Source organism: Drepanopeziza brunnea (genome assembly GCF_022702325.1).
Source record: "Drepanopeziza brunnea f. sp. 'multigermtubi' strain 214-2 chromosome Unknown ctg2, whole genome shotgun sequence".
Taxonomy (NCBI): domain Eukaryota; kingdom Fungi; phylum Ascomycota; class Leotiomycetes; order Helotiales; family Drepanopezizaceae; genus Drepanopeziza; species Drepanopeziza brunnea.
In genome coordinates, this window is record NW_027094065.1 from 1,542,501 (window position 1) to 1,567,911 (window position 25,411).

Consider the following 25,411-nt stretch of genomic DNA (forward strand, 5'->3'; position numbering starts at 1 on the left):
CCTTGTAGACTTCCGGTGCGAGATATGCCAATGTTCCCGATTTGCTCGTCAGAGGCTTTCCCGGTGTGAAGTCGGACGCGACATTCTGTCGAGTATTATTAGCAAGTGCCCCCCGTCCGTGCTTCCACAGCAATGATCCCCACGTACAAAATCTGCCAGATGGATGTGACCTTCGGAATCCAGAAGAACGTTGTCGGGCTTGATATCTCTGTGTATGATTCCCTGCTTGTGGATATATTTCAAGGCACATCCCATTTCGGAAATCCAAAATCGCACCGCCTCTTCAGTAAATGTCTTCCTCGAAATATGGAAGCGCAGGTCCCCCCCGTTCATCAAATCCACCACCAGGTACCTGCGAGTCCCGTTAGCAGTAGCTCCCTCCCAGGAGGACACGATACTGACATGTACTCGATATCCTGGAAAGAATACCGCAGATTACAAATGAATTGGTAGTTCAGATGCTCCAGCATCCGCCTCTCTCTGATGATGTTCCGCACACTCTCGGATCGGACGACTACGTGGGAACGGTCAGTAGACGCGACAGCAGAAGCGGACTCTTTCTTGCGTACCCTCATCTTTTCTGATGTATCTGCGGAGCAACTGTCAGCATCCCTTCTACCGGACATTTTTGGAATGCGCGTACTTGAGAGCGAACGTCAAGCCAGTATCCTTTCTCTCCACGATGCGGACTTTGCCGAAGGCTCCCTTCCCTACGACTCGTAGCAGGCGGAAGTGCTTCAGATTCACTGCAGGAGGAGGAGGAGGAAGTATGTCAGCATAACCTCCTGACGCGTTCTGGGCGATGGTGCTCTATCGTCGAGCGCAGAGCTGCAGAGAGGGCACACACCTTCATCTGAGAAGCACACGGCAGACTGACTGTTCCCCATTGGCGCGTTGAAGGGTGACGGCTAAGTTACTTTGGTACTGTGTTGTTGGTCGAGTTGCTGCCGGCGGACATGCTAGCAGGATGCGAGATCTGGAGGGAGTTCGCCGGTTCACTTATGGTCGGTCGTTGTGCTCGGATCGTGGGGCAGATGCGAATTCTCGAATGGCCTTCCCCCGGGAAAGGTGAATGGAAGATAAGGAACCGAATTTCGCGCTCGCTGACGGGACCGAGTTGAGCGAAGGGGGTGTTCGAGAACGTTTACCCTTCCGGCCGAATCCGAGACTTTTGTTACGCAGCGGCGGGCCGGGTGGCCTCTCGTGGTATTCCGCTCGCCGACACAGATATTGGGTTGGTGGTCTCCGTATTCCGTCTTTGTCTTTGTCTCTGTCTCTGTCTCTGTCTCCGTCCCCCTCTCCTGCTCCCGTCCTCTCCTTTTCGGCGGGCTGGACAACAATTTATTCAGTCGGCTCTAAGCACAGCAGGAAAAATGGACCGCGGCGGCGGCGGCGGCGGCGGGGTGGGCGACGAAATGTGGTGTCCTACGCGTGCAGGGTGGGAGCGATCGGGCGTGAAGGTGGTCCGGTAGGTATAGTTCTGAGCGAGTAAGTGAGCGAGTAAATGAGCGAGTAAATGAGTGTGGAGGAGTGAGGAAGTGAGTGAGTGGGTGAGTGAGTGGGTGAGTGAGTGGGTGGGTGAGTGAGTGAGTGAGTGAGTGAGTGGGTGAAGCGTAAATATTCCGATTGACTGGTATTTCGAGTGATAACCCAGTAGTGCCGGTATTCCAGTACAGTACAGTACAGTACAGTAGTATTCCAGGATGCCAGGATGCCAGGATGCCAGGATTCAAGAAGGTGTGGCAGAATCTCAGCTGCCACGGGTCTGGGTCAAGGAACGATCAGTGTTTCTCCACGGAGTTCAAATGGAAGCCATCACGCGCTAAACAAATACAAGGCGACCAGACTAACAGGGCCCGAGTTTGGGTGGTGGGGAAGGTGGGCAAGGAGAGTGAGTGGAGAGGGGAGAGGGCCGGGCAGGGCAGGGCAGGGGGGGGGAGGGGGGAAGGGAAGGGTGTGAGAGGGTGTGAGAGGGGACGCACCGAGCACATGACTGACTGTATGGAAGACTGACTGACTGACTGACTGACTGACTGACGGACTGACTGACTGACGGACTGTATGGAAGACCCGAGAGAACCAGAACGTGGCCGAGCAGAGCCCCCCGAAGTATTACCGAGGGCGGGAAAAAGTGGGAAAAAGTCAACAAACCATCAAATATCACATTCCTTCCGGCCTTTCTCTGCCAGATAGGAATCAATAGTGTCAAGAAGACAGACAGACAGACAGACAGACAGACAAACTACCGGATCGGTGCCGTCTCCCAGATCTCCCAGATAAGAAGGGCCTTTTCTGGGTCTCTTTTCTTTTTCATTTGCATTTTCAACCTGTCTCTCCTCCGTCCCTCCCTCCCTCTCTCTCTCTCTCTGCACCAGACACCAGAGCCAAAATCTCCTTCTCAACCCTCCTCTCCTCGCCTCTCCTCTCCACCACATATCACATATCACATCCCCCTTCCCCCTCCCCCACCCCTTGCTCTCTTCCACCCACCACAATCACCACCACTCGCGACTGAGACACCACAACGCCCCCCCCTCTCCCCCAAATCGCGTACCTGCATAAGAAATGACATGACTCTACTGTACTGTCCCCGTAGACCACGGACCCCCCCTTCTAGAAGCAGCTGCCTTATCCACGTACCGCAGCACGTACTTGTATTACTGTACAGTAGGACCTACTTGTACAAGTACAAGACCCCTTCCAGAACATCAGCCACGGTCAGATACCGTAGATAACCCGCCTCCTGGTCCCACACCCTCATATCCCACGTTCCCGCCACACCCCAAAAACAAATCCCATCCAATCTCGTGGGTCCCGCCGCCTCCTTTTCCCTAACCCAATAGAGGAGAGCGGAGAGATAGCAAGAAACAATAAACAAAGAACAAGAACAGAGCCATCGACCCCCTTGCATCCTCCCAAATCTAATAATAGGGGGAGGAGGGGGGGGTTGTTTTCTTCTCTTTTCTCTTTTCCATATTCCACCTCGTGATCTGGACGTAGGACGCGATATACAACGAATCGTCGGCTCGCTGAGAGGGGCCGCCGCCATTCATCCTTCAAGTCTTCGACGATGACCCGGCTGCGGTACGGGTACGATTCATCAAATCAAATCCCTTTCAGCGAGAAGAGAGTGTGGAGACCGGTCCCAGCCTCCGAGGTCTCCGTCCGTGACGAGCGGGTCCATCCCCTCGCTGTTGCGGATCGATCGAGAAGGACAATCCATGACAGCATTCAAGATCGAGGGACCTACGGTACGGTAGGGAGGTAGTAGAAGAGCAATGGGGAGAGGGGTGGTATACCGAGGAGAGCGTCCGGCCGGAGATCCGAGAAAGCGTGACTGTCAAGGCCGGGTTCAGAGTTCAGTTGCCTTCCAGAAGAAAAGACCACATCATATTGTATCTACACAGAAAGATTACAACAAACTGCCCTTTTCCCTTCCTCATCACCGGCTCGCTCCATCTGCGGGCACAACATGCACGGAGCGCCCACGTGAGCAGGCACATCCGAAATCCCTCTGAACGAGACCGAACGACCCTTCCCAGACATGAACCAAGACAAGAAGACGCCAGTGTAAATGCCAAGGTTCTCAAAATAAAAAAAACGGTGTCAATGCCCGCTCCTGCCCCAGATGCATGCAAACCCTTGCTGAAATGCGTCGAATGCTTGGTATGGTATAGTCGCGAAGCGAAGAAAAGAAGAAGCGCACAGCAACGGCAACTTTCACAAAGTACGCGGCGAACAAACCCGTACCGCGAAAACACCGTTTTCCCGATACTCAAGACGCCGCCGGAATTAGAGATTATGTAAGGTGCATCATACGCTGAGATTCCCCGGCGTAACCCCAAGAGCTGGATCCGTCACAGTACCGAACTCTCAAGAGGTGATGATGCAGGATATGGTCATGGGAGAAACAGAGACTAGTGTCACACATCCTTGTGGCGGCGTGGTCGTAACAATTGGCCTAGGAGGGCATCGAGCTCGGTCCAGTTCTCTAGCTTCTCAGCGAATTTGCGATGCTTTCTGGACAAGATGTGCTGGGGGACTAATTAGCATGAAGATGAACATACGATTAGGGGACCATACCTCGTCAAAGTCATCAAACTTGTCCTGACAATTCTCACAGTATCCAGGCTTGGGATCCCGCTTCTGCACTTTTCTCTGGTGAGCTGCCCTGGCTTTCCGAGTAGCCTCGACCTTCCTCGCATGCCGCTCAGTCTCAGATGGGTTCACATCCTCTTCAATCAAGCCGAGCTTGTCCCTTCCTCTTATCTTCGAGGGCTTGTTCACAGCTTCCTCTCTCGCGGTGGCGTTAGCATCTGTCATACGGTGAGAGCTCGGACCGTTATAAGATGCAGGCCCTCCACTGTTCTTTTCCAGGACTTTTCTCTGGAGGCCATGAACCTCCTTGCTGGTTCCAGCCTTAGCTCCTGGCTGGGCCGCTGTTGAGGAGATCACTGTGGACCGAATTGCCGATGTAATATTTGAAGGTTGCAGACCAGATGCCACAGGTTCTCCTCCGAACAAACGGCCTACACCTGCCCGACTTACGAAAGCGTTGCCTCTGGAAGAAGCTTCTTGATCTATGTCGTGAGACAAGGAGCCATTGCTTGGAGCAAAGGGATTAATTTGCTTGGTTGAGACAGTGACACCGCGATTCGAAGCACTGTCCATTTCGGATAGAGTCCGTTTGCCAGTGATAGCTTTTGGCGGCTGCATCTTAGCGGCCTGAAATGCGGCCGCGGCGCGTGTCCTGGGAATCATAGCCTTCTCCTTCTCCTGTTGCCTTTGAAGTCTCAACTTGTCTTCTTTCTCGGCTTCTCGTCGGCTGTTATCGACTTCCTCGACAAACGGACATTTGCCATGGGCAACGCTACGAAATTGAGGCCAGTCACCATGTTCCTTGTTAGCTACCTTGCTGTATTCTCGAACCATTATCGGCCGTTGCTTCTCATCAATATCGTGGATATAAATAAATGGACCCTTGAACAATGTGATTTCCTTGGTGGCGACCGTAGGATCTCGGTCAGAAGGCCCATTGATTCTTTCATTACGGAGGAGCTGTGAGAGATCTGTCTGACGAGTCGTTCTGGGGATCGTCGTAGATACCGAGTTACTCCTGGTGTTGTGTCCATGGGCGGCCTGGTATCCTGTCTCTGTATCAAACATGGTTGTCATCATTCGTTGTAGCTTTTCAAGTGCCCAAATTTTCATGCCCAATTCCCGAGCTCTGTACAGAACATCTGCATTTCGTACTTGCTGCTTCTTTACCTCCCCATCGTGACTGTGGGTTGCCGTTCTTCTGTTGACCGGCGCGTCAAATGTGAACTTGGTCCGGCCCCCCAGCTCATTTGCTGATTCTGATGATCGATCAAGGAGTGAAGGGTTGATAGTCTGAGCCTGGCCGGACTGAGAATCATTTGTGGAGGATGTGATGCGAGTATCAGTCGAGCTGGTCTGCTGAGCAGGTGGAATTGTCCGAGTCGTTACGACATGGGTCACTGCATTAGAGAAGAACTTCTCTTCGCGCTGTGTTCATGTCAAAATTATAGCAGTATGGGGGTATCAACGTGAGGTACTTACTGCACCAAGCGCAATAACTTGCTTCGTACACTTAACGCGAACATCCTCCTGTACACTTTCGAAGTAGAACACGAAGTTCGGGAAGATCTTCCGATAGTGCTTTTGCCATTGTCTGATTGTCTCCAGGTTCTCCTCTGATGTCTTCTCCACCTTGGTGATGACCTGTTGAGGTCTCTCCCGTGCCGCCACAAGCTTTCGCTCAAAAGCCGACTGCTGGGTGATATTCGACCTCCGAGTAAATACCCGTCCTTCCGCCGATGGTTGAGTAATTTGTTGCCGAGGTGGGGTCCTTAGAGTTGGGTGATTGTCGAGCATCTGCTTTTTGGCAGGTGGAGGATGGCCATAAGCCTCTTCGCGTTGGATGGTGGCATAGGCTCGCTTTGGCTTGGATGCAGCTCCAGCGGCGGATCTGTATGGAGAATTGACGGCATGGGGGTTGTTCGACAAGGGGACTCTCTTGGACGACATTGTGGACACGTTATGGGTAAGTAAGTAGAGCTTGATATCAATACTGCTGCCATAAGAAGCCGTACAACTTCCAGCAGCCTCGAAAGAGAGTGAGGGAGTGGGGGGTACCACGCGACACGGTCGACCAGCTGCGGGCGAGAATTATAAAGACATTGGGAAGGATGATGCGTTACTCGGATTGACTGGGCGGCGGGCGCGAGTACAAAGTCAAGGAGCGTGAAGTGAATAAGCTGTAGTGCGTTGATCCCGGGTGTGGAGTAGAACAAAACACGATGAGGGTGGAGTTGTGTACAGTAAACAAGCAGAGATGTGTGGGTGGTGGTGATGGGAAGAAGAAGTGGGTCCCACAAAAATCAGACGCGCCATAGGTAGGTACTGTTTTCGGCCGGCCAACGCCCGCGCCGACCCTAGCCCGACCCTGACTCCACATCACATTGAGACCATGAATTGAAGCGCGCTGCCTTACTCCCCATACGAAGTACTCCCTCTCCCTACCTGCACCTTCGCAGAAGTGAATGCATTGCCATGAAGCTGCGAGGATCCGGATTGCAGCAACTGCGCAAAGTATTCTCACCCGCGCGTCCACGAGGACTCCTTGCATCTGCCACCGCGTCGAGGACCCGTGTGGCATCTCATCCGCAAAGAACATATGCAACCGTATCCGCGGCAGATCTTCAATTTGGCCAGCCCGTCTATGAGACACATCCGCATTTGTTAAAGCCAGGAGAGAGTATGCTTTATCTTTGGCTTCGACAATGCATTACTGACTATGATCCCAGTTACTGCTGGTATCACAGCCCAAGAATATGCAGACCGTCGATCGAGGCTTGCTGCGAGCCTACCTGCCAATGGCATAGCAATTCTAGCATCTTCCGATACAAAGTATAGATCAGGAGCCGTCTTCTATGAATTTCACCAGGAACCAAACTTCCTATACCTAACTGGATTCAACGAGCCAGACGCGGTAGCAGTGATACAAAGAGTCGGACCATCATCAGAATATATTTTCCACCTCTTCCTACGGCCCAAAGATCCAAAAGCAGAGCAGTGGGAAGGAGCGAGATCCGGTGAACAAGCGGCACTGGACGTGTTCAACGCAGATGAGGTCCGTCGACATACCAGCCGACAATTTTTGAGCAAGTGCTGATAAAAATTAGTCTGGAGACATCAACCGTTTGCACGCCCTCCTCCCACCACTAATATCAGGGGCAAGTGAGGTCTACACCGATGTGACAAAGCACTCTGGCTTTGGACGTTTCCTTCGGAAACAGGATGCACTACCGACTGACTTCCAGATAATGATCAAGGACAGCAAAGTCAAGTCGCTAAAACCATTAATGCACGAGCTAAGGGTCATCAAGAGTGAAGCCGAAATTGCCAATCTGAGATTGGCTGGTAAATATTCAGGGAGGGCGATCACCAACGCAATGCGCTACCGATGGACGAGGGAAAAAGACTTGGGGGCCTTCCTGGACTACGACTTCAAGGGCAACGGCTGTGATACCACTGCATACATACCGGTCATTGCCGGAGGCCGAAATGCCTTGGCAATTCATTATGTCCGGAATGATAACGTCCTCCACGATGGCCAAATTGTCTTAGTGGACGCTGGTGGAGAGTATGGAGGTTATATCGCAGATATCACGAGGTCCTGGCCGATCAATGGAAGGTTCTCGGATGCCCAGAAGGATCTCTACGAAGCCATACTTCGAGTTCAAAGGAGCAGCGTGTCACTGTGCCGGGAAAGTGCCAACATGACTTTGGATAAGATACATGAAGTCACTGAGCATGGCTTGAAAGAAGCCCTCAAACAGCTAGGATTTGACATGAAAGGCGATGCAATGTATACCCTCTTTCCGCACCATGTTGGCCACTACATTGGGCTAGATGTGCATGATTGCCCGGGATATTCTCGATCAGTCCCACTAAAGGCTGGCCACTGTGTTACAGTGGAGCCAGGCATCTATGTTCCAGACGATGAGCGATGGCCAGCACATTTCCGGGGTATGGGTATACGCATAGAAGACAGTGTTTGTGTCCAAGACGATTCGCCCTTGGTTCTGACAACGGAAGCTGTGAAGGAGGTTGTGGACATTGAAGCTTTGAGAAATTGATTCATGTCTTATACTAATATTATGTACCATATGTGTGCCCATGGACAGTCCATTCTGTACTTAAAAGCATCTGTTGACTTGGAATTGAGATATGGTCTATTGTGGAACAAATCCAGATTATTTGCGTCTTGAGGCGGACAGAATCCGATTTAACGCCTGGACCCCGTACTGGTTGGTTACCAGGTCTTGGACCTCTGCCATTTCACAGCTTTCAGCCTTGCGACAACCAGATATTCAGCTTCTCCTCTCTCTTCCTCAACACCACACCATCTTAAAAATGTCTTCTCCATCGCCCACCCTCTCCATATCCGGCACGCCCCCTGAAGCCATCCCTGATTCCGCGCAGCAAGAACCCGACATTCCCCTCACGCTTGCCTCGTCCATGATTCTGACGGCTCTGCCTCGCGACGCAGCCACAGCCCTGTCCTCCGCCGGCGAGTTCCCCAAACCCAAAATCGCAGTCCACTTCAAGCCTGTAGGAAGCGCGCCGTCACTGCGGAACCAGGTCTGCAAGATATCGAGCGCGCAGAGGTTTGAGGTTGTGGTTACGTACTTGCGGAGGACGCTGAAGGTGGCAGAGGCGGAGAGCGTGTTTTTGTATGTCAATTCTAGCTTTGCGCCGGCACTGGATGAGGTCGTGGGGAATCTACACAGGGTGAGTGGGTGGATTGTGCTGTTGGAGATGTGTGTGAGTTTTGCTGATGTGGGTTGGCAGTGCTTCAAGGATTCCAAGGATCAACTCGTTGTTACCTATTCGATGACACCGGCTTTTGGATGACATATGCTGGAAACAGGCTCAGTTCAGATCGCAGACTGCTGCCACCGAAACGTGAAGAACAGTAATGTTAAGGCCCTCCAACGCCAGCAATGCTACATACTATAGATACAAGGCTGAACCAGCTCGCGGGCACGACAGGTACCGTCCTGTGTACAGATTCAGATAACTTTTGCCTCCAGCACACGCTCGAACTCCTCTAATTCTTCCTTGGATATCGTGTAGGTGTGCTCTGGTGCGGGGTACGCTCGACTCTTCGTCTCGTCTCTATAAGATTTGATAGCTTTCAAGCTCTGGCTCCAGACATCACTGTACTTCTTTACAAATTTCGGGATGAAGCGACCCGGAGGAAAATTCCCGGTCATGTCGACTTGGACCAGCACTTGGCCCGAACAACCATTCCCAGCCCCAATACCGATCGTTGGGATGGAAAGCTTCTTTGTGATCAAGGCTGCAACTTCCTGAGGGACAGCTTCGATGACCGTTGCGAAACATCCAGCTTCTTGGACCGCCAAGGCATCTTCTAGGATTCTCATGGCACCTTCTGATGTCTTCCCCTGGACGCGAAATCCGCCCAGAGCGTTCTGGCGTTGTGGTGTCAGACCTATGTGGCCCAGGACTGGGATACCGGCTGTCGTGATTTTCCTGATGGTTGGGGCCATTTCCAGGCCACCCTCAAGTTTGATGCCTTGCATGCGACCATCTTTCACGAACCTGATGGCAGTTTCTAGAGCTTGCTTGGGCGAGATCTCGTATGATCCCATGGGAAGATCTCCAACCTGCACTGAGCGTCAGTATGGTGTTTGTTTGTATTTAGAGGTCACATAGATACATACAGTGAATGATGTTTTGGCGGCTCTCGCTACCGAACGACAATGAAGCAACATCTCTTCCACCAAAACCTCGCTAGTGTCTTCCATTCCCAGCGCTACCATTGCAAGGCTGTCTCCCACAAGAACTATCTCCATCCCCGCCGCATCGGCAATATGGCCGCTAGGAAAGTCATGAGCCGTCAAGACGGTAATCGGCTCTCCCTTTTTGTACAAAGACCGCAACGAATTGAGCGTGATTCTCTTTCTTGGAAGTTGGCTCGGCGTGGGCAGAGGTGCATACGGGCCATGTGAGCTATTCCTGCACTGAAACCGAGAACAGAATGATGACTTGGCAGCGGAAGAGGCTGTTCGTTGAAAGGCATAAGAGCCCCTCAGGAGGGAGGATGCGGTTGACATGGCGGCAGGTGGCAAAGTGTGATGACAGGAATGACTGAGACGAAGGGCATTTTGTTGGGGAATTGGTGGTCAGAATCGATGGGTCGTGATTCACGCAACGCAGTTGATTCTATATCCTATACTGACGTTGGAAAGCCTGATCTTGCCTCGGCAGACTAAAGTAGACTGTTTATAGTTTTGATCACGGGCTCGGGGATGTTCTTTGTCTTTGAGAGGACGCTCGATGCTGTCTGTTTACTTCCGGAATCGATGTTTGGCGCTCATGCTCGGAGCTGTTGAGGTGGCAGGTCTCTGGTATCGGCGGGTTCTGTCCGTTGATAGGTAGTTGTACTTGACATGATTCTCGGGGTTTGATACCTATCAGTAAAGTGAGTAAGTGAGTGATTGAGTGATTGAGTGAGTGAGTGAGTGAGTGAGTGAGTGAGACCACGTGCGTTGTTGTGGCTAAGTAAGTCGGCTGGATCCGTGCATCTGACCATTCCCGGCCGTCGCTTGAGCCAAGGGACAATAAATACGACGGCTCGAGCGGGCTTGATAGTGGACTCTGTCGGACCCATCGACCCCATCGACCCCATCGACCCTGCAAACCCCGACCCCGTAGACTCCGCAGACTCCGGTTTCCACCATTAAAGACCGCCCGACCCGTCCCTCTGAACTGATCGGGCGTAGCCGAATCGGAACTGAACTGAACTGGACTGGACTGGACTGGACTCGGAAACGATAACGCCTTCCTGCAGCGATAACAGCCTCCCCCTCCTCCCCCCCCCCCCGCTTCCCCCCCCGCTTTCTCCTCTTTCGTCATTCTTCGCATTCCGCCTCTGGCACAAAGCAAGTGGAAATAACGCTCCGGCCTTGATCCTTGGTCCTCCGCCCCTTGGAGGCACTAGACCTCGACCTCGACCTCGATATTCCATTTTCACTTCCTGCAGACCTGACAGTGACAACAAAAACCTACTACCTAACCAGCACCCAACCCAAGTACACAAGGCCAAGATGTCTTCCCCGCGCCGACGTATCGAGACGGATGTGAGTGAAGCACATGAAATGGACCTTGAACAGAAGAGTGGCCGAGGCTGACTGGTAATGCGTGGTTAATAGGTCATGAAGTTAGTCAAACCTTACTGCATCATTGCTCACTTGCGAATGCCATGCTAACTTACTGCCTGTAGGATGTAAGCACTTGCGCTCCAAATCGAACATGGGTGAAGGCGAAAGAGGCTTATTAGCATCAGGTTGATGAGCGACTACGAAGTCACTCTGGTCAATGACAACAGTAAGTAATCTGCCCGTCCGAATCTGGCGATTGAACACTGACAGCTCTTCAGTGTATGCCCTCCCCTCGACTCGGTACGATTCTACATGATATTGATAGATCCGAAATAGGCAGGAGTTCTACGTTCGATTCAAGGGGCCTAAGGAGAGTGAGTTTGGGCAGCAGATCTACAGTCTGGGAGAGTTCTGACACAATACAGCACCATTCGAAGGTGGACTGTGGAAGGTCCACGTCGAACTGCCCGACCAATACCCCTACAAGTCCCCCAGCATCGGCTTCGTGAACCGCATCTTCCACCCGAACATCGACGAGTTGTACGTTTTCTCCGAGGCGGAGGGCCATCTATTGACTCAGAAGCAGATCCGGCTCCGTATGCCTCGACGTTATCAATCAGACCTGGTCCCCCATGTTCGACATGATCAACATCTTCGAAGTCTTCCTCCCGCAACTCCTACGATATCCGAATCCGACCGATCCATTGAATGGCGAGGCTGCGGCGTTACTGATGCGGGAACCGAAGAGTTACGATGCTAAAGTCAAGGGTGTGTTACAAGTGGTACAATGGAGGCTCGGAAGATTGCTGACGCGTTGCAGAATATGTGGCTAAGTATGCCAGCAGGGAGGCTGCCGACGAGGCCGGTGCTGAGACGGACGACGATGATGACATGTCTTCGGTGGGAAGCTTCGGGGACGAGGAGCATGAGGAGCCTGCAGGGCAGATGGAGGAAGTCTGACCCTGGTCTCAATGCCTGAATACCGTCAGACACTCGACCAAAGTGGGTGAATATCTACGGGACGTCTCTCTTCCATTGCATACTTTAATGGTGTTTATGAGGGGCTCGGGAGCTTAGGGATGGATATGCGTCGTTTTTTCTTTTTTTCTTTTTCGCAATGGAGTATGCGGCTGGGAGTATTTGTGATGAGCTTTCGCGTTCCCTCTGGCCCCGGGTTCGGGGCTATCGATCTCAAACATTGAATTTTTGGAGCGGGGGAGTAGATGGATGGCACGTTGCAAAGGTAGATAATATGCCTTTTATAACAACAATCTCGAGATTGCCTTTCAACCAATTCGTCCACTTTCGAGACTAAGCCCCTACCGCCTCGAGCTCCTCGCATTCGTTACTTAATCGCTGACACAATATTGAAAGATGCCCGACGTTAAGACAAGCAACCCACTGCAAGTCATAAATACCAAATTCCTGTAATCCGTCCCTTCCTTGATCAATGACAATGCAACGACCACAAAAATGTTCAGAGGGATCCTTAACATCCCATAAATCCTCGCGCGGATCCCGTCATCGATGAAACGGCCTTTCAGGTACCCGACACTGGGCCAGTACATGCCCACACATGCTTCGAAGACGCAGAAAATCCAAAACGTCAATGCTTCATTTTGGACGATAACCGGAATCAGAAGGCTGCTGCTGGCCGTGGCGAAGATGATGGTCAAGAGGCGCGAGTGCGAGATGAGTTTGTATTTTGTGACGAGGAGATTGAAGGCCAGAGAGCCGAGCATGACGGAGCCCATGAAACACGCAAAGATCATTCCGAGCGGGAGAGCCGGCGAGCCAGCAAGCGTCTGCGCGGCCTTCAGGGCGGGTGTCCAGAAGAAAACGAACAGGTACATGCTGCCCTCGAAGAAACACGACGCGAGACCTAGTGTCAAGATCCGCTTGTCGGTGAAGAATGTCTTGAGCGCGTCTTTGTGGACGACGGTCGAGGTTTCCGACGTATTGTGGCTGTCGCCGTAGTTTTCTTTCCAGCAGACGAGGATGATCCAGAATGCTACGATGAGCAGTACTGCGCTCGCCATGAAAGGCGCGCGCTTGGTATTAGTAACATTCACGAGCCACTCGCTGAATACACCTGACAAGATGGCGACAATGCTGTTTAACGTGGTCATGATGCCGTACATTCCACTCAAACTGGAGCCGGTTTTCTCCGTCTGTCTCTTGTGGTATTCGGTGACCATCCAGCTTTCGAAGGCGCTGTACATCAGGCTGGTTGAGAGGCCGCCAAAGACACGGCCGTAGAAGAGGACTGGGACGCTGGGAATGAGAGTCGAGAAGCATGCTATAGAATAGGTGATGCAGAAGACTAGACAGGCTACCTTGCGTCCATATCGATCCGCAAACTGACCAACGAAGTATCCGGAGATACCTCCGGAGAGGAACCCTGTTGTGAATAGGGCTGCTACTATAGTCTCTCTTAGGCCGAATTGGTCCTTATATAAGCTATATACATACGGGCCTGCAACGTGTCAGTCGAGGATCCATGGTCGCTGGATTCGGCGTACCTTGCAACCAGTCTGACCCCATCACCAGACAGTACACAATGAGAAATAATCTCGTAAACTGTCTCGCTTCGGCCTGTGCTCTTGGAGTGACCAGAGGCTGGTTCAGAGCTTTTTCCTCCGGTGACTGTCCCTTACTGTGATACTGTCTCCAAGAGAGGGCCCCACAGCCTGTCACCAGAAGGAGGAAGTTTTGGTCATAGAAATTCATGACGTGGTTGAGAGCTGCCAGCGCCGCGTATTAATTGTAGTTCAGGCTCAGTAATCTCAGGTAGGGGAGAACGGGCAATGATATTCGAAGGAAGCAGGCAGGTTTTGATAAACAGAAGAAGGCCGAGGGCCAGGGACTGTAGTTATAGCGGATAAGTACGGATAAGATGGATGTTCTTCAAACAAAAGTTGTCATCCCATTGTTGACTGGTATGAGACGCTGAGAGTGTGGCAATTAAGGTTGGGAATCGAGATGTGGTTCGGGTCCTGGCAGGGCAGGCAAGGCATGGCTGCATCATGAGTTGGTTGTACAGGATTCAGATCTTTATAAGTGAATCTCCCTTGTTGAGGGTGATTGATCCTCGATGGTATGGTGAAGGCGAATCTACTCCCGGTGTGAAAGACGTGGAAAAATAAAAGCTCATTCAGAGGTGCGTGCAACATAAGCATTCCGTAAGGCTGGCATATCCGCCAAGACTTCAACACCGCCCAACATCAACTAAACTGCTTGCGGAGGGCGACCCAGATTCTGCACTGTCGAACGCCCATGGAACCATGATCGCGTAGAGCGCGACCGATCAGACTCGATGGATGGCGAATGGGAGGAAGTGAGTTTTCAATATATACTGTTATCCTGCTCGTGCGCGGCTCGGTGACATGACAGGTGCCCCATTTCCCAAAGTTTCAACGCGGGCTGTCAGCCTCGACCCTCGACCCTCGACCCTCGACCCTCGACCTCCTTGAGAGCTTCATATTTTGATAGACTGCTAACAATCCTCTCTTACAGGTCGGGCGCCTGCTCCTTCCGCCTCCTGGGCCTCAAGCGCCCTCGACACCCGTGTCAACATTCGCATTCGACAACTCGCAGGAATTGCTCTGGGCTGGGAACCAGTTTGGGGGCGTCTCGAGCTTTTACGGAGTAGAACTCGCAAGATACACTTCCTTCAAATGCGGAGATGGCCCGGTCCACCAGTTTCTGTTCCATGAAAAGGGGGTCATCGCTCTGGGACCGAAGAGTGTGCATATGGCAATGCGACGGGGTCCTCCAATTTGGCATGTCACGTATGAAAGTCAATACCAGTTTGCCGAGAACAAGGCTGATACATATTTGCATAGTCACAATGAAATGAAAGATCTTCGATGCATGAGTTATACGAATAAGGGAAATCTAGAGATTCTGGTGGCTGGATTGCAAGACCATATGTTTGTCATAGACGTGGAAAAGGGTACCATCGTGAAACAGGTAAGGTACTAGAGAAATCGAGTTTCCTGCCGAATCTCTTACTAATTGTATCAGCTACCTACGACTGATAAATACACCATTATGAGGCGAAGCCGCTACATTTGTGCAGCTACCCAGAAAGGTACCATCAATATCATTGACCCAGCCGACTTCCGCATCGTCAAAGTCTGGAACGCCCACTCCTCACTCATCCATGACATGGACGCACAGAATGACTACATAGTCTGTTGCGGATACCAGATTCGACAAGGACAGCCATATATCTTGGATGTCATGGTCAACGTTTTTGACTTGAAGCACATGGCTGCATCGAGTCCTGTGCCGTTTCCTGCTGGGGCAGCATATTTACGAATGCACCCGCGCATGTCAACAACAGTAATTGTAGTCTCCCAGCATGGCCAAATGCACATAGTCGACCTGATGAACCCAAACTCGAGTTATATCAAGCAACTAAATACTATGGCTTTCATCAGCAAGATTGAAATTGCACCCTCTGGAGAGGCATTGGTGATTGCTGATACTGAATGCCACATCCACTTGTGGGGATCGCCTTCTAGGATGCGTTTTGGGGATGTTAGCAATCCGATCGAACTTGCCGACGCAACCGAAGCCCCCCCTGAAGTAGATTGGAGCTCAAATACGTGAGTACATCCCTCGGAAATCGAAGCTTTGCTGACCACATGTAGCCCCCTAAGTAGTGTCGGGATGCCTTACTATCGCGAGCAATTGCTATCGAATTGGCCTAGCCACTTAATCTTTGAGGTTGGAGCTCCACCTCCAAAATCAGACCAGCTATTTCTATCCACCTTGAAATGCACTGACTGGGGTATGTATGGACGAAACAACCGAGCTACCAAGAGATACCAGGTTGAGAATACCAGAGAAATCGAGAAAACGCCTTCCAGTTTGCAAGCTCCCAAATTCCTAAGTGAAAAGGCTCGTGAGACTTCCACTGATGGTTCCGGGGAACGAAGACCTAGTGACTCTTCCAGCACCTCAGATGTGATTGGAGCCACTGAGCTGTTGAGCATGAAGGCAGATGTTCCCGTATGGTACGAGAACGTGGAAATCAGATATAGCAAATTTGGAGTGGATGACTTCGACTTCGGGCAAGTTCTGAAGTCCGAAAGACGCTTGGCCGATTGCTCTAACCAAACTCCAGGTATTACAACAAAACACGGTACTCCGGCTTGGAAATCCACATACCAAACTCATACGCCAACTCCCTACTGCAGATTCTTCATTTCACCCCTCTCGTCCGGAACCTTGCTTTGCAGCACACTGCTACTAGATGTGCAAACGAGCTATGCTTACTTTGCGAGATGGGATTCTTATTCGATATGCTTGAGAGAGCCGAAGGTTCTACATGCCAGGCTACTAACTTTCTGAAAACTTTTAGTTACCAGACACAAGGTACAAAACTCCAGCATTTAAACTTTATGTGTGCTGATTTGGGAATAGCTGGACCTCTTGGTTTACTTGAAGAGGATGCCCCAGGATCCTCTCTAACAACAATGTTGCAAGGACTAAATCGTTTCTTGCTGGACAGAATCACTCAGGACTGGAAGGCGATCGTCCCACATAACCACATATTTGATCAAGTACAACTATCCATTTATATGATTTTGGTCCCTGCTAATTGTCTTCGCCAGATCTTGACTACCTCCGCAACATCTGGAATTCGTTGCATCCATTGCCAAGGCGAGCATACTAGACCTGGAGCAACATTTGTCAATGAGCTTCTGTACCCGCTATCCGTAAGTGTTCCCCGTGTTTCGAAAAAAATTCAAGACTAACAAGCACAGAAGCCAATGATGCGGAATGCGAGACCCCAAAGACCGTCTTTCTCTCAGATTCTCAAGTCAAGTATTGAACGTGATTCGACGAGCCGAGGCTGGTGCAGTCGCTGCCAGCGCTACCAGTCCCTAGCAACGAAGAAGACCGTTCATAGTGTGCCTGCTGTCCTCATGCTCAATGCCGCAGTCAATAGCCCCGAGGCCAAACAACTTTGGGCTATACCGGGGTGGTTACCTGAAGAAATCGGCATTATTATTGACCCACAGGGACAATTATTCTGCTACCAAGGAGATGATTTAAAGCTCCACATTCAGCGCGGGATACATAGTATTGCCGTGTACTCTCTGGTTGGAGTTGCCACCGAAATTACCAGTGGCCTCAACCAAAAACCACATCTTGTCTCGCTGGTAAACGGTAAGTTAAAGAAAACCACTTTCCAAGGGAAGGTGTTGGCAGAGCTCATATATTATAGTGGCACATTCCCTCCCCAAAAGACCAGAAAAGAGCCAATGGCATCTCTTCAACGACTTCCTCGTCCGGCCTATTACGGCAGCGGAAGCCCTCACTTTCAATACAACCTGGAAACTGCCTTCTGTGATCACATATCAGATGAAGGCATACAACAACAAGATTGATGATGGCTGGAAGCAAAATCTAGATACACAGTTACTCTACATGGATTCCAAGTATTTTCATCCTCTCTCTAGCAAAAAGAATCATAACTAACAGCACTAGCCCTAATTCAGTAAAAACATATCGGCCTCTTGCGTTCCCACAGGAAGCCCCGACTGAGGGGACGATAATCGCACTCGATACAGAATTTGTATCTGTGAGGCGGCCAGAGATAGAAGTAAACGCCAAGGGTGACCGGACAACCGTGAGACCGACAGTTCACGCACTTGCCCGAGTCTCCGTAGTCAGATGTTCCGGAGAGGACGAGGGTCTCCCTTTCATCGACGACTACATCCATATCCGAGATACCGTCGTCGACTACCTGACCGAGTACTCCGGCATCAGTCAAGGCGACCTCGACGTCGGCGTCTCCAAACATAACCTCGTGGCACTAAAAGTTGTCTACAAGAAACTCTGGATCCTGCTGAACCTCGGCTGCAAGTTTCTAGGTCACGGCCTCAAACAGGATTTCCGCGTTCTCAATGTGCACATCCCGAAGAGCAAAGTCATCGACACAATCGACCTCTTTTACAGCACCTCCAACCGCCGCCTGCTCTCCCTCTCCTTCCTCGCCTCGTACCTGCTCAAGGAAGACATCCAGATCGGCACGCACGATAGTATCGAAGACGCGCGGACGGCGCTGAAGCTCTTCAAGAAGTACCTGGAGTTCCAAGACGCGGGGATCCTGGAGCTCATGATTGACGACATCTACAAGGACGGCAGGCTCATGGGGTTCAAGGCGCCCGCCGCCAAGAAGGATGGCCATCTCATCGAGAGGACGGAGACGCCGGAGTTGACGCCCGAGGGAGGCGGACTTGTTGCGCCTGCGTCGGACCCTACGACGCCAGTAAAGAAGCCGGTTGGTCTCACGCCTGGGTCAAGCAGTTCGGCCTTCAGCGCCGGCTGGACGCCTGGAAAAGGGTCGTCGGGGATGGGGGGATCCCCGTTCAAGTAGTGGAAAGAAGACGAGGGAAGTGAAATTTAAGCTCTGCAATGAATTACAAAAACAACGGAAAACACTTCAAGCATGAACCCCATATGATACAGAGTGAGCAATTCATTGCTTCGCTTGTGAGAGTTAGCTACTATCCTCTATACCGTCATTAAAAGGTCTTAGCAAACCGAGGAATGTCTGCTCTTCCTCGCCCCGATGCGCCAGCCAGCAAATCATGTCATCTCTAGCCCGTTCCATCCATCCATATTCCCTTCCCTTCCTCCAACGCCAACGCAGTCAATCGTGAAAGAAAAAAAAAACATGTACGCGAAGCAAAAGGCCCATAATAATCTGCTTCCTCTCAATCGGTGCTCGCGGCAAGATCATAGCTCTTATCCCATAAACCCCTCAGCCGCGAGCCGTGTCCATTACCATCATTGCCTCGATCACTCGCGTGGCCATCCTCCGGACTCGTAGGTTGCCCCTCGTAGCTCCCGTTCGTCTTCTGGACCCTGCCCCTCGACTCCTTCAGGCTCTGGCTCAGGGCGTGGCGACCGATGTTCTCACCGGCTCTCGTAGGATGGCTGGGTATCCTGCGGCTCTTCTCCACGCCGGGCAGCTGGTTGAGGCGCTTGATGGCTTGGCCGATGGGATCTTGGTGCCGTCTCACAACCAAGTACTCAAGGCCAGTGCGCTCAAGCTGGAGCTTGATACGGGGATCACGACCATCATAGCCTGCGCCTCCAACAAGAGAGGTACCTCCTAATCCTCCGTGCAGACCCGCCAGACCGTTCATCGCCACGCCGGATGCCATTTGCTGGGGCTCAATGTTCGAACTTGCTCTCTGTAGCCAGAGCTTCTGCTGCGTGCGCGAGTTCTGGGGTGGCACGTATGCGTTTCCTGTCGAAGACTTCCTGGATCGGGGAGCCAGAACGCTATCTTCCTCATCTTCTGAATCTAGGTCTGGTCTGGTCAGGTTGCCCATTGATTGAGCTCGCTTCATATCATCGTTTGCTTCCTTAGCCCGTCCCTCATTCTTTCGGCTTTGGAGAAAAGGTAAGTTTTCGTTTGGTGTACCGGAGCCGGCTACAAAGCGAGACACGACCTCCTGGCCACTCCCGATGTTTGGGGTGCCATTGATTGTAGACGACTGGCTCTTGTCAGGTGAATCGGGGGTGTAAGTCGAAGTGGAAGGGGTTGCAGTAGCGAGAGACATCTTGGTTGTGTTACGGGAACTGACCCTCTGTAGTAACCGCTCCGTGATTACTTTCGCGTCTGCAGAGTGGCGTGTAGATTGTTTGTCTTCCGTCCTATTAATAGCAGAGTTCGAAGTACTCCTTGCTCTAGGTGATTGTGGTTGTGAATTTGCCTCTGAATTGGCGGCGCTGGGTTTCGCAGAGGAGTGGGAGCTGGCAGGTCTGGAAACCGATCTGGACAGCGCTGGCGACGCGGAGCTGCTCTCCCAGGCCTCGTCCTGATCTCCAATTTCAAAATGTACAGATGTTGGTCTCTTGATGTGGTCTTGAGGTGTCTTTGGACGCTTGGGTACGTCAATAGAAGAGCGATTGCGCCTCAGATTAACACCCGAAGAGTTCTTCTTCAAGGTCGAAGATGACGAATTTCGGGCCAGCTTTTTCAGATCGGTATGGGAACCTTCAGTAGCATGAGCCTTTGTCAACTTGTGCAGGCCCTTATTCGATGGTACTCGCGCGTGTGTTCGTCCTCCTCCACCGACTACGTGTTTCTGAGTCTTGGGCTTCGCATGTTGGGTTGTGGGTGGTGGTGATTGAGCGGACGAATCGGTCTGGCTGTGGACGGAATTCGTAGAACGGTGGTTGCTGAATGATGGGCGGTTCTGTGATTGCGAAGGGGGCGGCTCAGAAGGCATTGCGTTGTTTGGTTTGCCTGTCAATGATTCAGCTGCAGGACAATGATTGCGTGTTCATGTTCAAGTGGTAAGTAAGGAACTGGCGTGGTTGAGCGTGGGGGACGCCGGATTGAATTTGCATTGGTCTCGGCTCGGCTTTAGACAAAGCTTGGCACACTAGCAGTCGGGTAATAAAGTCAGCAGAGACCGAGAAATCCTGAAATACCATCTATAAGTCAACATATTAATTCCCTCAGTATCTTCTGTATGGAAGGATTCATTGATAGGAAAAAAGACCCATTCCAGCAAGACGGCAACATGCTACGTGAAATAATTTGATCCCTCAGACTCAATCTCGTCTAAGTACAATTATATTGCGACCGGGAGATATCACAGTGGGTATCTATCACGCCTGAGACATCATATTGCTTCGATTTTACATTCTTGTATTCTTCTGCCACATGCTTCTGATAATACTACAGAGCAAAATCAAGATAACGCCGTCATACAGTCTGGATTTGTCCAACGTTCCCACATTCAATGTTGCGCCCCTGGGTGTATACCTAGACCTTTACTGCTGGACCAGCTGCAATGACTTCGGGTGTGGCTTCACTCGAGTACTTCTTGAAATTCTCGACAAAAAGACCACCGAGCTTCGTGACTTCCTGCTTGAAGCTTTCGGCGCCTTGGCTCCAGGCGTTGCTTGGGTTGAGAAGTTCTGACGGGACACCTGTGCAGCTCGTGGGGACAGCGAGGTTGAATGTCTCATAGTTCTCATATTGGACCTTGGCAAGCTCACCAGAGTGGATGGCATCCAAAATAGCACGGGTGTATTTCAAAGGGCAGCGCTTTCCGCCAGTGGTGGCACCAGCACCGACCCATCCGGTATTCAACAACCAAGCATTGGCCTTGTGATGCTCAATCTTGTCAGCCAGCATTTTGGCATATCGCATAGGGTGCAGGGCCAAGAAAGGCTGCGCGAAGCAAGATGAAAAAGTGGCTTGTGGCTCGGTAACACCATCTTCTGTACCAGCCATCTTTGAGGTATAGCCGGAGATGAAGTGGAACATGGTTTGTGCAGAGTCGAGCTTCGAGATGGGTGGGAGGACACCACGAGCATCGCAGGTGAGGAGAATGATGTTGCTAGGGTGGTTTTCCGATAAGCAAGGGATCTTGGCGTTCGAAATATACTCGATAGGGTAAGCGCAGCGAGTGTTCTCGGTCAGGGTAGAGTCCTCGTAATCAACAAGACGGGTCTCGGGGCTGAAGACTACGTTCTCAAGTACAGAACCGAACTTGATGGCGCCGAAAATATCAGGCTCCTTCTCAGCGGAAAGGCCGATGCACTTGGCGTAACACTAGCCAGAGTCAGTAAGGGATGCGTCGACAGGCTCGGGGGGAGACTTACGCCACCCTCGATGTTAAAGACACCACGATCACTCCAGCAGTGCTCATCGTCACCGATCAACGCACGGTTAGGATCCGCAGACAAAGTGGTCTTTCCGGTACCCGAGAGACCAAAGAAGACTGTGACGTCTCCATTCTTACCCTCGTTGGCGGAGGAGTGAAGAGTGAGAACGTTGTGCTTGACAGGCATCTCGTAGAAGAGAACGGTGAAAACTCCTGGTTGCTGGTCAGTGCTGATCCTCTCTTCTCTGGACATTCCGTAGGAGACATTTGATGGTGTTATATTATTCCTCGAGCATGCCTTTATCACGGACGGCAAATTGGAAAGAAGGGCGAGAAGACCGGAGCGGTGAAAAATACATATGGGGCAGATTCCAGGCAAGGAAAACAAAAATTTGAAAGGGATAGGGATAATTACTAACCCTTCTTCATCTCTCCGGCATACTCGGTCCCTAGGATAACCATCTCCTTATCCGCGAAGTTGATGGCAACTGAGGTTCCAGAGGTCATACCCTCAGTATACCTGTTGGCAGGGAAGGACCCGGCGTTGTAGATGGTATAGTCAGGGTGGAAATGCTCGAGGTCTTCGCGATCGGGTCGAATGAGCATGTTTCTCATGAAGAGAGCATGGTAGGCACGCGCGCACACAACTCGAACTTTGATTTGGTACTTCTTGTCCCATCCTGCGAATCCGTCGACGACATAAATACGATTCCGGGTATTCAGGTAATCGACGGCTCTTTCTCTGTTGATTCTCCAGACCTATCAAGACCTGGTTAGCCCCGTGTTGTGCGCAAGGTCTGTCGTCAAAATAAGGTGATATGCCATGGCGCTACATGCAGAGATAAGGGGAAGGGGGGGGGGGGTGGTTGCCGGGTTTCGTGTGGGGTACAAGCTATGACATAACAGCGCAGTATACCCCTCGGTGGAATGCGGGGTTGCATATCCCAGCCAAATCAAACTCAATACCATCTCAGCTCCACTGCTATGCGGAGGGAAGAGTGGCATCAGTGATAAAAGATCGAATGGGAAGAGCATGGGGAAATGTTGCCGCGGAGACACCAGCCGCCAGCAGTGAATAGACGGAAAGGAATCGCAGGCCGAATGCTATCCATCGGTCCTGGGGGGGGGGGGGAATGGTTTATAGAGAACAAACTTACTTCAGGCGTCATTGGCTTGTTGACAGGTCTGTGTAAAGTCAGAATGCATTCACAAACGGGCGCAGAGGTTGTGCTGGCTTACCCCCACCAGATCTCATTCTCAGAGCCAGGCTCCTTCACAATTCGTTTGTCTAGAGGTGACCGCCCAGTCTTTGCTCCAGAGTATGCGGTAAGGGCACCAGTAGATGTGATGGCAGAACCAGTTTCGTAAACGAGGGCATCTTCGTAGAGGGCAGCGACACTGGGATTGGGGACCTGTAGCCACGAAGCAGTTAGTATATGCTGTTCTGCTGCTGGACACATTGGCAATATGGGTGGGTGAGTACTGACAATAGCTACTCGGTCGTAATCAATGTGCGCCTTGTCGTGAAGCTCATTCTCAAGTTCGGTGTGTTCCTTGACAGGCCTATGAAGGAGTCAGTCTGTGTTTGGTCTCTCCGTGTAGTGAGTGAGTGTATGGAGATGGATTTCCAGGATCACATGGGAGTGGCAGATTTGGGAAGAGCTGGAGGTAGTACGTACTGTACTCCACCGGGGTGAAGACCTGTCTTGTTCACAGTACTGACGGTAACCATGTTTCTGGAGTTTGTGCTGCTGTGGTAATTGGAGGTGCGGGTGGACGATAGGATCTTGGATTTGGGGCCAATTTCGCGGGGATCGGGATAGGGTGATGAGGTCCTCTCAACGGGGTCTGCCGTGTTCTTTAAGTAGGTTGATGACATTCTGAGGGCCCGGCTTGATCTGCGGGTGCGGGTGCGGGTTGGTAGTGGTGGTAAAGGTAGTAGGTTGGTTTGGCTGGGATGAGCGAGAGCTGCCGAGGTGGAGAATACCCTGAGCCTGAGCCTGAGCCTGATCCGTAGCGAATCACGCATACGGAACATCCTCGCCCTCACAAGGGGATAGGGTCTTAACCGAGAACAACACGGGGAGCGAGCTTGGGTGTGGGGCAGGCGTATCGGGTGCGTACGGAAGACACGATGGTTTCGCGCGCGACTGACTTTAATCTCTTCCCTCCGTAATTGATTGTTGATGCTTGTGATATTCCGGTAGGCTGTTTCAATTTAGGGAGCGGATGCATGAACTTGTCCAGTTGGGCTGGGTTGAGACGGGGGGACGGGGGGGCCTTTGGCATTGAGCATTGAGCATTAAGCATTGATCATGGGGAAGGCGGGCTCACAGATTCACAGATTCACAGATTCACATGACTATACTACGGAGAGAGCACGCGAGCTGCTGCTCCTGCGGCAAAGGCTGACGCTGAGGCTGAAGCTAAGGCTGCGGTCGCGGCTGCGGCTGCGGCTGCGGCTGCGGCGCTCTCAAGTCGAAAAGGTCCATCTTCTCTTCTTCCTTGCCTCACCAAATTCGAGCCTGTAGTGAGGAAGGTTGGAGTCGAAGTGGTAGACGGGTGGATGGATAGTTAGTTAGTTGCATAGATCCCGAGGTACTGGTAGGTCGAGTAGCTAGCGGGTTACCGGTAGCGGTAGGTGAGTCGGAAGATAAGTAGAGAGACAAAGTCAAACGGGCACAGCCTTTGATGGAACCCGAGTTCGTCCTGATCTGGTCTGGTCTGCAGATTTGGCCTTCTGGTCTTCGGAGTTGCTTCGCTCAGGACGACGCCCAAGAAACCGGCTGTGATTACTGTACCATCGACTCGGATTGGATTTCCGCAGCATCGGCCGGCCGGCAAAACTCTTTTCCATTTACTACTACTGTACTAGGTAGGTATCTTGATTGTTTTTGGCGGGTCAATACAGTAGTAGTAAGTCCACGATTAGTGGGGAAGTTAAAAAAGTTCAGGTCGTAAAGTATCCGTACTTACTTTACGTACTACTACTTCAAACCTTCAACCTCCGTTGGTTGCATCGTTGCATCAAGTTCAGCTCGACTACTTCTACTTCTGCTCTTACTATCCTGCAAAAAATTCCTCTCCGCAATACCCACTTCTACTCAAGAGCAGATTCGATCGTGAAACCACTCTTCACCCAAATATACATGTCAGAAGTTGATATGTTCCGGGCTTCATATTGACCGGGTGTGTTCCGCACCCGAATCGTCCCGAGTTTGAGATAAACATGCAGAAATACGTAAGTTCAAGCTGCAGGTACTAGGTTGCTTGCTCATTCCTGCATGCATGTGGAATGCCGGATCCGCAGGGCGCGCCGCGCATGACGGTGTGAGAGAGCTTTTTGTCTCATCATTCGGTTCCAATTACCAGCGGGCCTCAAGACACATATACTTGACCGAGTCCGACAGCAGAGCTCTCGTAAATCTCCTTACGGTGCCATACTCTGCTCTGTACGTTCCGTGAAAAAAAGTAATCACTCCAGTGTTGAAGATATCATCCTTTTCGCCGAGTTTCATTTTCGAAATATTTCTTCCGCAACGGTCC

At 51.5% G+C, this 25,411-nt stretch overlaps 10 protein-coding genes across 10 annotated transcripts in view; 4 read left to right on the forward strand and 6 right to left on the reverse strand.

Annotated features, from left to right (window-relative positions):
• L3040_001586 (uncharacterized protein) overlaps positions 1–887 on the reverse strand; it is a gene marked incomplete at both ends in the record, with an annotated part of 2,083 nt that extends 1,196 nt beyond the window's left edge. The window contains 6 exons of the mRNA XM_007294259.2: positions 1–85; positions 148–352; positions 403–514; positions 570–589; positions 644–746; positions 848–887. The exon at positions 1–85 is cut by the window's left edge and continues 71 nt beyond it. Of these exons, the coding sequence (XP_007294321.2) occupies positions 1–85; positions 148–352; positions 403–514; positions 570–589; positions 644–746; positions 848–887 (565 nt within the window). The remainder of the gene's footprint in view (positions 86–147; positions 353–402; positions 515–569; positions 590–643; positions 747–847) is intronic.
• Positions 888–3,923: 3,036 nt separating this feature from the next.
• L3040_001587 (uncharacterized protein) lies at positions 3,924–6,048 on the reverse strand (the record flags this gene model as incomplete). The annotated part of the gene is made up of 3 exons (XM_007294260.2): positions 3,924–4,034; positions 4,084–5,526; positions 5,581–6,048. 3 exons carry the CDS (start codon positions 6,046–6,048, stop codon positions 3,924–3,926), a joined length of 2,022 nt encoding a protein of 673 aa, XP_007294322.2.
• A 525-nt stretch (positions 6,049–6,573) lies between these two features.
• L3040_001588 (uncharacterized protein) lies at positions 6,574–8,162 on the forward strand (the record flags this gene model as incomplete). The annotated part of the gene is made up of 3 exons (XM_007294261.2): positions 6,574–6,778; positions 6,828–7,153; positions 7,206–8,162. The coding sequence occupies 3 exons, from the start codon at positions 6,574–6,576 to the stop codon at positions 8,160–8,162; spliced, it is 1,488 nt and encodes a 495-aa protein (XP_007294323.2).
• A 277-nt stretch (positions 8,163–8,439) lies between these two features.
• L3040_001589 (uncharacterized protein) lies at positions 8,440–8,940 on the forward strand (the record flags this gene model as incomplete). Its single annotated transcript, XM_007294262.1, has 2 exons — positions 8,440–8,817; positions 8,878–8,940. The coding sequence occupies 2 exons, from the start codon at positions 8,440–8,442 to the stop codon at positions 8,938–8,940; spliced, it is 441 nt and encodes a 146-aa protein (XP_007294324.1).
• A 158-nt stretch (positions 8,941–9,098) lies between these two features.
• L3040_001590 (uncharacterized protein) lies at positions 9,099–10,166 on the reverse strand (the record flags this gene model as incomplete). Its single annotated transcript, XM_007294263.1, has 2 exons — positions 9,099–9,716; positions 9,774–10,166. 2 exons carry the CDS (start codon positions 10,164–10,166, stop codon positions 9,099–9,101), a joined length of 1,011 nt encoding a protein of 336 aa, XP_007294325.1.
• Positions 10,167–11,159: 993 nt separating this feature from the next.
• Positions 11,160–12,173, forward strand: L3040_001591 (uncharacterized protein; the record flags this gene model as incomplete). The annotated part of the gene is made up of 8 exons (XM_066156810.1): positions 11,160–11,192; positions 11,265–11,272; positions 11,336–11,338; positions 11,399–11,443; positions 11,550–11,587; positions 11,639–11,753; positions 11,800–11,981; positions 12,034–12,173. 8 exons carry the CDS (start codon positions 11,160–11,162, stop codon positions 12,171–12,173), a joined length of 564 nt encoding a protein of 187 aa, XP_066012826.1.
• A 389-nt stretch (positions 12,174–12,562) lies between these two features.
• L3040_001592 (uncharacterized protein) lies at positions 12,563–13,943 on the reverse strand (the record flags this gene model as incomplete). Its single annotated transcript, XM_007294265.2, has 2 exons — positions 12,563–13,689; positions 13,736–13,943. The coding sequence occupies 2 exons, from the start codon at positions 13,941–13,943 to the stop codon at positions 12,563–12,565; spliced, it is 1,335 nt and encodes a 444-aa protein (XP_007294327.2).
• Positions 13,944–14,529: 586 nt separating this feature from the next.
• On the forward strand, positions 14,530–18,609 carry L3040_001593 (uncharacterized protein; the record flags this gene model as incomplete). The annotated part of the gene is made up of 11 exons (XM_066156811.1): positions 14,530–14,550; positions 14,730–15,004; positions 15,059–15,185; positions 15,240–15,826; positions 15,872–16,294; positions 16,348–16,598; positions 16,647–16,786; positions 16,838–16,942; positions 16,991–17,396; positions 17,455–17,668; positions 17,718–18,609. 11 exons carry the CDS (start codon positions 14,530–14,532, stop codon positions 18,607–18,609), a joined length of 3,441 nt encoding a protein of 1,146 aa, XP_066012827.1.
• Positions 18,610–18,949: 340 nt separating this feature from the next.
• Positions 18,950–20,476, reverse strand: L3040_001594 (uncharacterized protein; the record flags this gene model as incomplete). The annotated part of the gene is made up of 1 exon (XM_007294267.2): positions 18,950–20,476. One exon carries the CDS (start codon positions 20,474–20,476, stop codon positions 18,950–18,952), a length of 1,527 nt encoding a protein of 508 aa, XP_007294329.2.
• Positions 20,477–21,018: 542 nt separating this feature from the next.
• Positions 21,019–23,744, reverse strand: L3040_001595 (uncharacterized protein; the record flags this gene model as incomplete). Its single annotated transcript, XM_066156812.1, has 7 exons — positions 21,019–21,813; positions 21,864–22,078; positions 22,285–22,624; positions 23,023–23,050; positions 23,105–23,277; positions 23,353–23,428; positions 23,545–23,744. The coding sequence occupies 7 exons, from the start codon at positions 23,742–23,744 to the stop codon at positions 21,019–21,021; spliced, it is 1,827 nt and encodes a 608-aa protein (XP_066012828.1).
• Positions 23,745–25,411: the final 1,667 nt, after the last annotated feature.